The sequence below is a fragment of the Adelges cooleyi genome, unplaced genomic scaffold (assembly GCF_023614345.1).
Source record: "Adelges cooleyi isolate 19-005CV unplaced genomic scaffold, UGA_ACOO_1.1 ACOO_flye_CR_arks_rails_tigmint_CR_PRNA_24, whole genome shotgun sequence".
Classification (NCBI taxonomy): Eukaryota; Metazoa; Arthropoda; class Insecta; order Hemiptera; family Adelgidae; genus Adelges; species Adelges cooleyi.
In genome coordinates this window covers 316983-333573 of record NW_026095904.1, presented here as the reverse complement: position 1 = coordinate 333573, position 16591 = coordinate 316983, and the positions used below count along the sequence as shown (strand labels likewise).

General features: G+C 30.7%; 1 protein-coding gene across 1 annotated transcript; it reads right to left on the bottom strand.

Moving 5' to 3' along the window:
• Positions 1 to 11318: 11318 nt before the first annotated feature.
• Positions 11319 to 14845, bottom strand: LOC126836320 (E3 ubiquitin-protein ligase NRDP1-like). The gene is made up of 4 exons (XM_050569552.1): positions 14709 to 14845; positions 12534 to 12563; positions 11645 to 11755; positions 11319 to 11585 (listed from the first exon to the last, which is right to left on the bottom strand). Exons 1-4 carry the CDS (start codon positions 14790 to 14792, stop codon positions 11319 to 11321), a joined length of 492 nt encoding a protein of 163 aa, XP_050425509.1. The 5' UTR covers positions 14793 to 14845.
• Between the last annotated feature and the right edge of the window lie 1746 nt (positions 14846 to 16591).

Genomic DNA, 16591 nt, shown 5'->3' with positions numbered 1-16591 from the left:
TTGCTAAGTGTTTTTACTTTCTAGGTACTACTGTTTCTTTTGCCATCTATTAAAATATTCATAAATAGATTCGTACGATTCGATGACTATTAGCTATTCACTGTAGAAAAAGAACACAGACTATTAAGATAATGTTTTTATAATAGAGTCGCATCTGGTATCCTTGCTACTTTTCTAAACATATTCGTGACAATTGAAACACTGTCAAAGGTCGTGTCACGACACCTGTACGTTACTTCAATTTTTACTATAGTGTGTAAGAGTAATGTAATACTAAAAATTATTACTGTGGGTTCTAAATCTACAAAAAAATTAGTTCTAGTCGATCCGATAAGACTCACAATTCCCATTTGGATAACCCTTAGGAAAATTACACACAATTCATAATTGAAGTTAAACACTTTGTCACGAATTTTCGTTATTTTTCTAAAAATGTATAAAACAATTAATAATTGGTTGCTATAAATGACAAAAGTCCAAATAGTAAATAACAATATATTATAATTTTAACAACTTTTATTGTTTTGACCTAGTCACATTATTTAGTAACTAAACACACAATTTACAATTTAAATAAATGAGGCAAAATTGTAACAGTAAAATGATTAAAGTATTACTATTTTATAACAATATCCAAATTAAAGAGCCATTTGTGTTCCGCAAAGCGATCAAATGATCTGATTACATCAAAGTCGATACCACTAAAAACATTTTTTACTTCCCTATTAAATAAAAAGAGACTTAATTGACTCTCCAATATAAAAAAAGTCTTCCAATGGTCGATATCTCCTAATCCACCAAACTTTGATAACTTCCTCCATAGCATTTTAAACCTTTTCTTGAAATATTTTCTGGTCAATTTAGCGGTAGAAAAGTTACTTTCGTCAAATTGAAAATTAATTGCATTAAAATCTTTCAATGTAGCCAAAATCTTAGTTTGAACTTCTTGGTTTTTTTCAACATCGGCTAACTTAGATGCAGATGATGACAATAGGAACAGTTCAGCAATGAATTTTAACTCTCTATCTATATTTAAATTAAAAAAACTGGCAATTTGTGTTAAATACTTGTATATCAGTCCGTTATACTTCTTTATCCATCTGATGGCAGAACATCGCGTCAACCATTTTTCGTATACTCTAGCTTTAATTATCGGTGGTATTTTTGGGTTAGTATATGGTAAGAGTGTAGCAGTTATAAGTATGTGCTTCCACGAGGTGTATATCATTATATATTTAATCATATTCATTAAAACGCCGTGACATTTAGCAACGGCATTAGTTAGATTTTCAACAGATGCGACGATAGGATTTCTGGAACAGGCATTTTTGATTAGATGATATGTCCGATATTGTTCCGATTCATTGGTGATTCCTCCATAATCACTCATTAATTGACTTACAACACGGCGGTCATAGTAAGCCGGTTTCAAACGCAAATGGTCAAGTCTAAAGTATGATTTACAATCGTCAATGCTCATAAAATTAGTTATTCCAGAGATTCGTTTGTCGATTATGTTCATCAATTTGACCACAGAGTCTTTGATTACTGAATGCGATTTAAATTGGACAGCACGGATTTCTTCCAGAGAAGTAAAATAATAAGAATCAACGTATTGGTCGTTATACAAATTATTATTATCTTTAATATAGCAATTTAGTTCAGTGTGTTGTACAAGTCGTTCAGAAACTGATTTGTAATCCATCAATAAACGTATTCGAATAAACGGATGTATCATGCGTTTTATGCCCAGGGAGCTCAAACTCCTTAAATACATGTACACGAGCCATAAGTGATCCACGTATTTGATCTGACCAAAATTGTATAAAACGTTTAACATATCGACCACTTTTTCTTCGAAAAAAAACACGGTTCCTGCCGGTTTATAGGTAAATATTGTTAGTCTCTCTAATGCATTCTTACCTTTTGCGGTCATCAGAGATTTAATCAAATTCATGTAATGACTACAGTTGAATAAATAACTACACAGAAGTTTTCCGTAAACATCATCAATCGCTTTCACCACTGACCATGTTGAACCACTCTCTCGTTCAGCAAAACTTTTTGACAGTTGTTCATGAGAGTATCCCGTATCTATTTCGAGCAATTTTTTAAAGTGATCTTCCGTTTTGTCATTGGCATATTTTTGTCGGGCGCACGAATCGCCGTTTTTCCAAAAACCCGCTGTTAGTATAATAAGCAGCAACAAAGGCCGAAAATTTAACATGGTCTCGATACAAAAGTAAATAATTGAAGTATAGTGTGATAAAACTTACTGGAAGTCACACAGCAGTTATAGTTTTTGCAGTACTAAACTATGTAAATTAGGAAAAAATTGAATTGAATTTTTCTAGTTGTACGACAAAACGAACACACAAAAACATACTTTCTCGATATTTCTTTGTTGCTGTTGAGTTTTCTTACAGGGAACTGCTTTAATGTGTTTTAGCACTAGTTTAAATAATACTTTATAGGTACAACACCATGTTTTTATCGAAGATCGTGTCGCTTCAATCGATACAGGGTATCCCGCCAGGATTTAATAATACCTTCTTGAATTTAGATCGAGAACATTTAAGCCTACAATATTATATACAAAATGTATTTTATCAAACAAAATTATAGTTTTCAGTTTAAGAATAGGATTAATTAAACTTAATATTATTTATATTGAATGTCAAGAGCGGATCAGCAGATCGAATCGACAAATGAAAACACTTTTATTAGTACCTTAATGATATTGATTTTTCTCAATAAAAAGATAATGCTAGACTTTAAATTATTATCACTATTATTATTTGTTGTGCTTTAAAATTCGGTCTAGAAACATGGAACGGCTACGTCATTTTAACTCTGATACGAATGACCTTTCCTAAACAAACAAATATCTGTTCTGTTTGTATTGAAGTAACTGATTTTCTGGGCTCTATACAAGACGAATAAGTAATCATCAAATTATAATAAATAATATGTTAATAAGATATTTCAGTTATTGAAAACTGATGGGATACCCTGTATCGTTCAAAGCGGCATCATGATCGACAAATATGCTACTGTGCATTTTTTTATTCGTACAATCGATGACATATTATTAAAAGTATTCCAAAAGTATACTGTACAGTGGTATACAGTAAAAAAAACACTTAACTACACCGACAGACAAATATAAAAAAAATGTATTGCTAATATTTTAGGATTTTTTTATAATCTCCACACAAAGTTTTTTTAAGTTCAAATAAAAAATAAGAATTGAGTTCCGTTAGGTTAGTAAAATATAATAAAAAATAAAATATATTCGCCAAAAAATTACTTCCGCGAAAATAATTTTTGTCAAACTTTTGCCTTAACTCGGAGAAAATTAGCTTTAAAAGTTTACTAACTAGATTAAACTAATTTTTTTCTCCTTAAAATTAGTCCGCATATTTCAAATAGCAACTAGATCAATTTTTGTCAAAAATCGCCTATTATATGCCTCTTAATAAAAAGCCATTTCCTTACATAGATTATAAACGTTTCGAATTATTTGGTCATAGTCGATAATAACTATTCGAGTTCGAATATCGATCAATTGTTTTTTTAATTAGGTAACATATTTTCATAACGATGTGGGAATCATAATTCATTTTTTTTTTTTGTGTTTTTTTGGCACAATGTCACTACAACGAGTAGGTATATATTTTTGTACTAGTAAAGAAAAACAGTTTTTTTTAAAGTATTTTATTTGGTTGTTTGTGGTGAGTTTATATGTGTGAACTATTTTTTTGTGCGGATGTACTGTATACTTACATATTGAGTTACAGCGAATATCTATTTTGTACACTCGTATTTTACTATCGTTGAAGTGTTTAGAATGGTTCTATTTGTTATCTCATCCCTAAGAACATGACATAACTACATGCAATTAGCGTTTTACGCATAATTATAAGGATAGGCACAACTTGTATTGTTAGTTTTAGTTAAAATCCACTTGATGTACAGAAGCCAACGGTGTATAATTGTTATTTTCTTACACGTTATAATATTATTGTGCAGTATTTTTTACAATAATACTAACTCGATGTCGCATTGCAAAAAAAATATGAACCTAACCTAACCTTACACGACCTTATAAGTTATAGTTTTACCTACGTCATAATTATTTTTTTAATTTAATTCGCTGTGGCGCATATTTATCTACACAAATGACACAACACGATATTAAATTATGGTTTTTTTCATCGAAAATTATCTAGCAAGTTTTAAGACTTGAGCACTGAAAATTAGACTAGATCTTGCGTGAATTTATAACATTTAAAATGTTCTCAAAAATCTGTAGTCGAATATTTTTTGAAAGAAAAACCCCCCCAAAAAAAAGGGGAAAATTACACATTGACCAAAATTTATTTCTAGTTTGCTTTGATTAAATGGGATAGACAGTCAACTCATTTCTGAAAAATATAAATTTTGGATGAAACATGCTTTAGCCTTGGCCTCCTAGCCCGAACACGACACTAAATAGCGACACTAAATTGCGATACTAAAGTAGTGCGCCTACTTTACACGTATAATAACATATAAGATGTCATCGAAGTAATACCGGGTCATCGTCGTCATGCATAACTACAAAAAAACGACTACAAATGACTATACTAGCGCCATAAATCTTAAGGAGATTATGATTAGAAAAAAATAACCATTTAGGAGCCGGCAGACTAAGGCATGTTCCATATTTATAATTTTAGCCATTATAAGTAGACTGTAACTTTTTATTTTTTCATTAAACTAAGTTATTTAGTAAATCGCCGTTTTTATACTTTATATTAATAATAATAGAATAATTTTTTATTTACCTAATAAGGCTTCGACTTCAAAGGTTACTAGCCGAAAATGAAAGGGGGGGGGGGTTATGAGTTAGATTTCGGATATAACCTTAAAGAAAGTTTAGAATACAGTAAGTACAATTAATATTAGGTTTTTTTCATACTTTACTATATGTTGCTTACAAAAGAGCACTAAAGAGTGATGGCTAATTATTATGTAAAAGTAACTATTTTACCCACAACTTTTAAACTCGAAACCAAACAAATTTGTTTCCAGTGAACAAATTGCTCATGTTGCACATCTATAATAGATCCGAAATTGTATATGGATGATACTTTAATGGGTCAAAGATAGAAAAGAGCCTTCATTCTAAGACCAAAAAAAACAAAAATTTTATTGGAATTTAAATTGTCAATATTTTCGGTCAGATCGAGTGCAAATTTATGGAACATTAATATGGCATGTCTCTGTCACACATTACCTTAAACCCTAAATTTCGACATCCCTCTGCCCCCCACAGGAAAGGAATGGAAATTTTGTGGTTTTTTTTTTATTGAAATACGCATACGGTGTAAGAGATTAATGGAACAAAAAGCCAAAAAAAAGATAGGTACTGATGGTTTTCATTGGACGTCTTTCCACTAATCCACTAACATACTGCCACCTTACCCACTCGGCCACTCCTCCTCCTCCGGTAACATGCCATCCGTTAATACAAATTATTTGGTGACCCACAAAATAAACTTCAAATCGGATTATGACGTCTCAGTTATCTACAAGTTTTGTGCCATCGTGATGTCGATGACAATTAGAGAGTAAGTAGAGGGAGGGTTTGGATCTTTTCTATGTGCAATTATGTTGATACACCATTTATATTAAAAATGCTACAGTTTTAATAATTCAAAAACATATTCGAAACACGTACAATTTTGGCACATTTGCACATAAATGTTTCAGTACATTTTTTTTAACTGCTATCGGCAGATAAATATTTATAAATTAAATATAACATTTTACTCAGAAATACGTCGGTCTAACGACAAAAAATGTATAAAATTATGCATGTTCAAATGTCTTCTTTTTTTTTGGCACTTTTTAGTAATACTTTTTCGAAGGTTATGACTTCTAACAAATCATGAAAAGTTGAGAATTGTATCGAATCAGATAAACTATTTACATAAGATTTGCGCGCATAGATATTTAATTATTTTGCATCTACTGCCTTAAATAATCATTAAGAATAATAGTAAATTTTAATAATAATAAAAAAAAACTCGCGCGAACGATTACAGACAATGACTACGTGTATTAACTATTATGTATAGCTAAGACGAATATTCATAAAGCCAAAAGCCAGTACGATGAGCTCAGGACTTGAGTTAGATCGAGCTGGCTGAATGTGCTTACATCACTTTCAAATATACGTTTTGATGCGAATCTGTAGAAATACAACTGTAGATAATAGTATTGTAAAGACAATAAAGATTAATCTATTTAGTATTGTATTTTTACTGTTAGGGATGGTTTTTTTCTGAAAGAATTCGTTGATGGTAACCAGCGATATAATGCAAATATATTTAAAATACCTGTTGATGGTTTACTCTCGCACATTGCAACCTACAACAAACTTACTACCGCGAAACTGAAATTTTCCTCTTTAATTTAGTTTTTCCTTAATAAAAAAATTTCACTAGAGATTTTTGATTAGGTTTTGAAACAACATTGGTTTGGACTATGCTTGATTTAGACTGCGATGGTTTATACCGTGTAGGATTCGTACTGTTTACATATTTGCATCAAATCGTTTGGTTGTTATGAAATCACATTTAGATTTAATAATTGCTCCGATCCAACTTTGCTAACTTCTTCGGTACTGATTTATTCTGTAATTGGTTTGGACTGTATTAGTTTAGACTATGCTATTTTTATGATGTATCAATTTTCTGTTTTCCTATACAGTACCTACTGATGATGTTCACCATGATCCGATATTCATCATTGATTTTTTGGTGGGTCATAGTCAACAAATTCGAATTAATTGACTCACAAAAATGAAAAACGACATGTTTTTATTTCTTTCATATGTTTTACACTGATTTTAGAAAAACATGTTCTTAAAACAAATTTTTCCCTCTAATACAATAATCAAACCTGTCATCAATAGTTTATAGTTGCAAAAAAAAAACTTAACTTACGTTTATAGATTTTAAAACATTTAATGATTTTTGTATGCAATTTTAATAAATGCTGTTAGTCTACCATTTATTTTTTAATCAGAGCATACTAAGGTCATTGCATTTTAAAACGTTATAGACGGTAGGACACTTGTATACACGAAATATAATACACCATGGTTTTTGAATTCGAGACAATTTTCCGATAAATTTACATATTTATCAACGTGTAAAAATTCTAATAGACCGGTGTCCCACCTCCCTCACCCAATATACCTCGTTTGCACTATGCCTCGTCCAAACTATACTGGCTTTTATAATTTTGCTTTTGTTTTAAAACGTTTTAAACACGCCTTTTGCTATCAAGTGAATACAATATTGTATTTATGTCTAGTCACAAACGTTTTCAGTTTTAATTCGCGCATATTACAGTCACAAAACAAATATTTTACTAAAAGACCATACAACGTAAATTTGATGGAAAACCCTATCCCACAACAACTTCAAATCTAAATTTCACCAAACCTCCAAATATACCGCAGCATTTTTTTACTGTAGAAAAACAGTGTATTCTAGAAAGTTTATATTGAATAGTTATTTTGCATCGACAGTTTTACAACGAACCGTCTAGTTCGCATCGAAGCATTTGATAGTGATGAAATCACATTCAGATTTAATAGCTGCTTTGACCCAACTTTGCCAACTTCATCTGTACCGATTTAAACTGTACATATTTTGGCCTGTACTGATTTAGACTCAACTGGTTTATACTTAGCTGGATTCGTACACTTTGCAGAATCACATCGAAAATTTTAATTGTGATGAAACCACTTTCAGATTTTTTGTCTTTGGATATATTTTGTAATTAGTACATTGGTGAATGACTAATATGTAGGTAATTGTTTGAACAAGCACAGAAAACATTGCATTAAAATAGGTCTTCTTCTTATTTCAATAAATAACACTAAACGTGTTTCTTAAACGTTTCCAAGTAAGAGAGTAAATATAGATACAATTATTTAGATAAGCAAGGCGAATGATAAAACCATATACGAAGGGTAACCATCCAAAACGTTGCATTTCCAAAATTTAATAAATTAAGTTAGACATTAATTCGTATTGTAATCTAAACGAGGAATTCATTTTTGGCACTTTTATTATTCTGTTCAAATTTTATAGCGTAGAATCAAAGGATTTAAAAGTTGACGCTAATTCAAAACGTGGTATCGCCTATTTTTAATTTTTTCAAAATGTAATATTTCCATTTCGCGTCAAAACGTATTAATTCCTATGTTAGAAGTATACAAAAATCTTTTTAATGATGGTGTTTCCAATTATTTTTCACACAACGTGTAATTTTTGCTGTTGGTTCAAAATGTGCTATTTTCTTTAGTATCAATATAAAATAATGTTATCTTCTAATACAAAACCTGCTACTTCCTTATTGTCTCCTTTTGTTTGGTAACCTTTAATATTAAAGCAAATTATTAAATTAGTTGACTGAAATCTGTACATTTTTTAATGAGGTTCTATAAAATACACTTGCTGGTTATTTGTTAAAAAAAGCGTGTTCAAATTCAATTAACAGGTTGTGTTACCTACTTGGTTATTCGTGATAACATTTTGAATTGTATGATATCAACGTATACGATGTGTGATATTACAGTCAATATTTTCGTTTAAATTGTAAATATTTACATAAAAAAATATTACCTTATTACATATTATTAAATAGAATAAGTTAGTTTTTAATTAATTCTGCTTATCAATATTAAACTGCGCTATTTCCAATCTGTTTTTCAAAACGTACTATTACCGGAAATAGTACGTTTTGCGTAAAACTAAATGAAACCAAGTTTAAAAAATCAACCAGGTAAGTGTAAATAATGAAATGTTATTTAAAAAGTTGAATCCTTTCGCTATTTTACTTATTCTACTATTCTACTTATTTATATTGTGGTTGATACAGAAAACTCGATTTTTTGAAAATTGTCATTTTTGGAAATACAACGTTTTGGATTGTTACCCTTCATACAAATTTTAAAAAGGTTTTAAATAATTATATAAAATGAAATAATAAAATTTTTCATGACTTGATGTCGACATTTTTAGGTGCTTTAAAATTGCAGCAATATGGATAAACACAATTAGGTAGAGCTCGTGAAGGCAAAAAGAGGACGGGGAGGTCACAAGTTTTTAGAAATATTATAACAACTAAAAGTGATTTTATCACTTTCAAAGAAGCGCTTCGATGTGGATGGTACAAGTAATTAATATCGATACAAATAATTTTAAAGACAAAAATTCGTTTAAAACTGAACTAAAAGTGGTCTTGAAAAAGTTTGAATTTTATTTTGATTTAGGAGTAAAACGATACAGACAATTCTCGATTAGGTGTAGTACTTTGAAGTGAGTAGCTACTATTTCGGAAATCTAAAAAACCCAGGTGTTTGACCAATTCCATAAAAAAGTGTTTCAACAGTTTTATAATTGTCCACGGACAAATATTTAAGACGGTAGTGACTTTTAAATTGATGGAAAAATAACTAAATTAAGATTACTTTAGATCAATAATTTTTTTTTATGTATTTTGATTTATCGAAAATATTAGAATAACAGGTTTTAGAAATACATTTGATAGTACACGTGTATTTTAATAAAGTGTTTGTTTAACAACGATTTATTATTTTGTTTTCTTCATCGATGAACAAAAATTAGTGTAAGAAAACGAATATAGCCAAATAATGACTGAAAACGCATAATAATTTTCTTAGGGGTATCAATAGAACCTTGATGGTAGACTTTTTAAACTTAAACGGTAACATAATATATACATATGAATGTGTTGAAACTTTCGTGGATTGAAATATCATGCGGATGAGTTTCAGATATATCAATGTCACTATTTTTAAGCCGACGTTTAGGACTCTTTGCAGAGTTCATCTTCAGGGCGATGATAGTCACGACTATTTATGCGTACCGACTAATTGATACCGTGTTATCTCGACCAATAGGGATCACCATATTGGCATTTGTGCCTGCGTTTTCCCAAAATAAACAGATGTCGACTATAAAATGAAAGACAAATCTGCAGTAAACTCCGGACATACTATCCAGTTTGACAAAGCAAAAATACTAGACAAAGAGACTAAATTCGGGAAAAGAATGTTCAAAAAGGCAATAGAAATTGAAAAGCCCCACTAAAATTTTAATGGAAAAGACGATTGGAAAATTAGTAACCCGTGGAAACCCATTATCCATCTAGAAAAAATAAAAATGCAATTTTCTCGATAATACACAACTTGGTACTCCAAACACCACAACTTTTGTGTGACTTCCTGTTAGCTAAGTTTGTCATATTGTACCAGTAACACTAAATTATTTAAAGTTTAAACGAGGTCATGTCGCTTTCTTGGCCATTGGGGTTTCTAATTGCATTAACAGTAGGGTTTTGGCAAAAAGGCGATTCGTGCGCCGACTACAATGAATTTTTTTTAATACAATACATTTTGTATATTTAAGCGTGTGTAGCTCACATGATCATCAAAAGCAGTATGTTATTTTCCATTATTTGCTAAAATATCTTTGATTGAAGTATACTGTACGACAACAAGTTTGGTACGTTGCTTTTTTTGGTACGACTAGAAAAATAAAATGCACAACTCAATACTGTAAAAAAATCGACTACCGAGTGATTATAGAAAGTACATTATTGCTGGTTCCACGATATCTTCTAAATCGCTATTCCTGGTTTGAACATACTGTCCTCAGATTAGCATCGAAGCGTTTATTTATAAGTGATTTTATCACTTTCAGTTATAATAAAATCTGTAGACCTGTGACCTCTTTGTCCCCACTATGCCCCGACCCCACTGTACTGGCTTTTTAATATTTGCATTTAACAAAAAACAACTACCTTTAATTCTCTCAGACTTCTAGCACATGTCCATAGTCGCACTTTTTACCAATGTGTATAGAACGAACGATGGTTTTGAACGATGCGAGCAAATAAATCGCCACATTATAAAAAGTAATTTAGAACATTCTAAACACCGAAGAGTAAAAATAAAATAGAGAAAGGGATATTATAGCTTTGTTAAATCAATGCTTAGATCAATATAATACACTCATTTTATTTAATTCCGTCAGCAAAAACAAATAAAAGTTTTAGATAAGCGTAGTACGATTTATGTAATAGGTATGTGGAAAAATAACGTTTACAAAATCATTCGTAAATCAACTAAAATTTAATTATTTTATAATTTTAGTTATAATAATTATTTATATATTTTTTAAAACTTTTGGTTTTTCGAGCCGGTGAAATTAATTTCCACCGCGTTGATTTTAATTATCATCCTCAGTTCCTTCGAGTTTATCAAAAATAAGTAAAAGTCCTGACTCAGGCACTCCTTGGTTTTCAGAAGGGGCCAAGAATACTGCTTGTGTTTTTGGAATACGTCTATATGTATAGGTTCTTAAAACACTTCGTTCAAATCTAGTTATAGCTGAAGCTAATTCAGGAGGCCAGTTAATTTGTTTACTGCTCTCAAGAAGATTTCCCAAGATAGTAGATGGACATCTACTATAAGCTAATCCGGCCCTTGCATTTTCCTTCAAAAATAATAACGGTTAAACACGTTTTTGAATGATGTATTTTGTACAAAAATTACTATTTGATTATTCCTAGGTGTTTTCGCCAATTTAGTCCAATCTATATAGCCCTGTTCTTTTAAGACTTCTAGCCATTGTGCAATTGTTTCATACGGTTGCGGTACTTCGGTCTAAAAATTATTATACGGTAATGAATTTAAAAAACAAATACTGACTAAGTGCGGACAGATAAAAAATATTTTACAGTCTGCATAATCTCTTAACGAGAATAAATGTATAAGTACTTATTCATAACAGAATTTATTTATTATACAAATAGTTTTGCATTTAATCGTTTAAAGTAAAGTATGTATCAATTTTAAAATAATATACAGGGTGTCCCACAAAAGATAAGACAAGTAAAATAACTTTTCTCCTAGTGAATATTTAAAAAAAAATTGTTTCGAAAATTAATTTTTATTCATTTGGGCTATAAGCACCACGTTTTTTATTGCAATAAAGGGGATTGCATGCGGTCGACTTTTTCAGTCAATACACATCATTTTTATTCTATTACACAGACCGAACCAGTGATCATAAGTACTGGTAAAGTAAACTTCATGACGAATTCAAATCTGCTTTCAGATAAGATTACTTTTTGAATCACTGGTTCAGCTTGTGCGATGGAACAAAACATGTTTGTTATATTAACTAAAATGTTTTTTACTCACAGGCAAAATAATTTAAATTAAAAATAATACCATGAAGCTTATTCAAATTAATCGGTAAATTAATTGACATGATCGAAATTTATTAAAACCACTTTTATCTTAAATATTGCCTATTCAAAACTCCTTAAAAACCAACCGTATGTAATCCCCTTAATTAATTTACTTTTTTAAAAAATCCAAGATAGTATTAAATTAAAAATTTAGTAAAGTTAGGTATGTATTAATTTATAACAATTACATTATTATCCACATCGCTAACCTCGTCCGTCTGTAACAAAAAAGAAGCAATTACAACAACGGGGTTGGTGCATGAGGGAACGGATCATATATGGGTCAGAGGTTAACATGAATTATTACAACTGAAAGTGATATAATGCTGATGATTGTAGACACTATGAGAATAATTTCAATTAAAGTGTAATTTTCTACTTTTATTGTTCTTCCTTGATAAATGAATAGTTTGAATACGAACTGCGTGATATGTTATAGCCTCATTCTAAAATTACCTTCAGTCTATTTTTTAGATCTAAGCCCTAAAACTTTATCTACAACGTAGGTGTAGTGATTTTAGTTTTTCGATAAGTTAATCTATGTGCCAACAAAAATGTTTTTTTCTGTTTTTTACATAAGGCAATCAAACACATAAGGCCCTTATAGCACGCAGATATGTTTAACTCTAACCATCGCGCATAGGAGACACCGCCACTTCAGCCCACCTCATTACACACCACACGAACCGTTGCCGCAACTTAGGCCAAACGCACACGGTACGCCGTTGACCTAGAAACCGGCAGATGTTACCGGCTACACAATAACCGTCGATAACTGAACAGCGACAAACAAACATTGCCACGGTACCGGAATAATCGTAAAATTTTTACACGTAAGAATCAAAGTCTAGTAGAGTTGGCGATCCCTTCGATATTGCGGTTAAGAACCAATTGTCCTCCCCCAGTCTAAATCAAAATAACTCTAGCATACAGCCCCAAACATGTCCGTTTTAGTACTGATTTCGGAACTTTGCCATCGGAATTCCAAAATATATACATAACGTAACCCCAGACATTGCATTTTATGTCGGACCTGCCAAAACAGCACCTCCCCTCTAACTACCCCACCTCCCTAACACTTTGAAAAATTACCGGAGATTATGCTGCACGACTAGCAGTTCCGTCATTTTTACCGCTAAGATAGCTGACTCGGAAACGCGTTTCCATGCCACTATCTTATTGTTAGATACCGAATTACTCTGATGGAAATACGCCGCAGGTACAACTAACTACTTGCTGGAAGACGTAACCGACCCAGGACACCGAGCATAACCGAATAACCACATCCTAGATACTGAGAATAATTTTCCCTATATTTCGTTTTTAGATGAACAGTATCGATGAACGGACGCGGACGCGGCCGCAGTTAGAACTTTCATTGGCTGTAATTTCGAGAAAAATTGTCGGATCTAGTTGAAATTTACAAGGAATATTTATTTCGTATGCCCTCATACGTCATTAGTCTCAAATTTTCCTTTCCCATAGAGGGGTGGAAGTTTTTTTGTTTTTGGGGGTTTTTAGCCGTAATTTTAGGACCTTTAAGTTGAAAAATTGTCAGTAGTTAGAATTGGTATGTATCCATAACACATTAAACGAAGAAAAAATTCAGCATACAGTTTTTCTTTAATTGCCGGAAAATTGTGTTTTTCACAAATTTCATATATTTTAACAAAAACACCTAAAATCTTAAAAAATGTTTATCAAATCATTACAACAACTTTATATAGATCTATGCAGAATGATACTATGAAGTTTTGATACTCAAGTACCTCTTTTAGCTTTTAATTTAATTTTTTTTTTCCAGTTTTTTTGGCTGAGTAAAATTGAAAACTGATGTTAAATTTGTAATCACCGACCCTAAAAAAATATAATTTAACCACTTTTGAAGTTTTTTACACAAAAATCCAGAAAAATGTTTCAACTCCGATGCAGAGCTATGTGCAGTATTCTATAGGCTTTGTAGAGTTATCATTTTTGAAGACTATAAAATATATTGTTATGAGTATAGACTATTCATTTAGGTAGCAAAAAAAAATCTACCACGATAGGCGGAGTGCGGGATGACATAATATAAAATGCCACGCAGACTTACTATCTTTAGTGCGCGCGATCATTCATTTTTGCATTCCCGAAATCAGTATGAAAAGTACTATCTATTTAAAAATGTTGTACAATAAAGTATATTTACATCCGCAATTTAATTATATTTTTTAATTGCTGAGAAAATATGTATACTATGATAAAATTACTTTAATTTTTTATTCCAAGAATGCAAAACATTTTGTGGAGTTATGAAAAACATACATTATACTTTGTACCTACTAAAAAAAAAAAATTAAGAGACAATAATCGATTATATTTACCAATGTACCACCTGGTTCACAACATCCACCAGCGTCCACTAAAACGTTAAAACACGTCAACAAAAATACAATTTTCCAAATCATTTTTCGTTTATCTATTGTGAAATACCTGAACACTAAGAAACAACTAGACAATTAAAAATCAGGAACAGCACTAAACATTTGTTAGCATTAAGTATATATAACAGCTTGCATGTTTTTTTACTGTAGCCAACCATTCTAATAACATCTGTTCTGTTCTGTTAACATTGTGTTTCAGAAGTACGTGTATACAAACATGAATTATGAATTGCTACACAAAGGAATTGGTCCAGTATCAAAAAATGTACAGTGTATACAAATACAAATAAAGCCCACATCGTTGTAAAACCAATAGCATCGCTGCTCCGCTTCGAAGCTAAAATATATTTTGCTCATTTTGAATTATTATTGCGTATAAAAATAATTTATGGCTTGTGCTTTATGTTTCAGTACACAACATGTAAACCCATGCTTTCCTGTTTTTTTTACTGTAGCCAACCATTCTAATAACATGTGTTCTTACGATTCAATTTTAATGTAGCTAGAAAAATAACACTGTACAACATTGTATTTCAGATGTATACAAACATGATCTATGTATGAATAAATGAATATTATGTGTCGGGTGTTAAAGTTAAATCGAAGCGAAGCTGATAGGCTATTAGATTTACTATAATGCAGGTTTGTTTTTGTGTCTGTGTGCACTAACTTTTTTAACACATGACCAATTTCTTTAAGTAGTAACTATTTAAATCAAGCATTTTATCCAGTTGGTACTTGAGGGGGAGGTGGGTATAAGTTAAATAAGTTCAAACTCGCCTTAACTAACCTTACCTCTACCCGTAAAATTTGGAAAAACCATACGAAATTTAAATTTTAAATTTTCACAAAGTGATTTTATCACTTTCAGTTGTAATAATTACTCTAAACATGTGACATTCCCGTCCCCGTTATGCCCCTACCCCACTATGCTCCATCCACAGAATACCCCGACTTTACTGTACTGGCGATTTATTATTATTATGATACATCATGGTTTGTACTACTATTAACGGTTTTAATTTTTTTAATTATTTAAAAAAAAAATTTAATATGAGAATAATTTACTGAGAATTTTGACTGGTCGATAACCAGTTTTGGATAATTTCTTGTTAAAAATTAAAACACCTTCTGTCCTACACTTCAAACTTAAATAACTTTAAAAGTAAAGAAATTGATATTTTAAACCCTTTACCATAAAATAATACACTCCCTACTATAATTACTTTAATAGCAAAACTAGTTGTCGACCAGCCAACGTGTACAGCAAATTATTCTTAATAAAACGACTTAAAATCTTAAATTGAATAAAATTATAGCAACAAAAAAAATAAAACATATTTTAAAAAGGTAAAACCGTTAAGAGTAATACAAAATATGGTGATTATTGCTCAAATGAGTATAAATTAATTTTAAAAAAAACTCAATATGAAATAACTTAAAGTTATTTCATTGGTCAGGTCCTTGTGGGACACACTGTATATTGGCCTTTTCCATTGTGTCTTACTTTAGGACTTGATAAAAAATGAAATAATTAGGTATATTTGATCAATTATAACATGATCTTATTTAATTTTATGTTGTTGAACATAAAATAATAATATTTAAAAAAATAAAATTATTATTTACTTCCATAATGTTATACAGTAGTTTGAAGAAAAAAATAAATGACAAAAATATTTGTACCGATTAGTACCTACTAAGTTTCCTTTTCTCCGTTTAATGATAAACTGTACTCTATGAACAAAATTAAATTATGAACTCATAGTCAGTGTAGTATAGTTTTAACATTTTTAACTAGAGTAGTTACCATCAGACTTTTA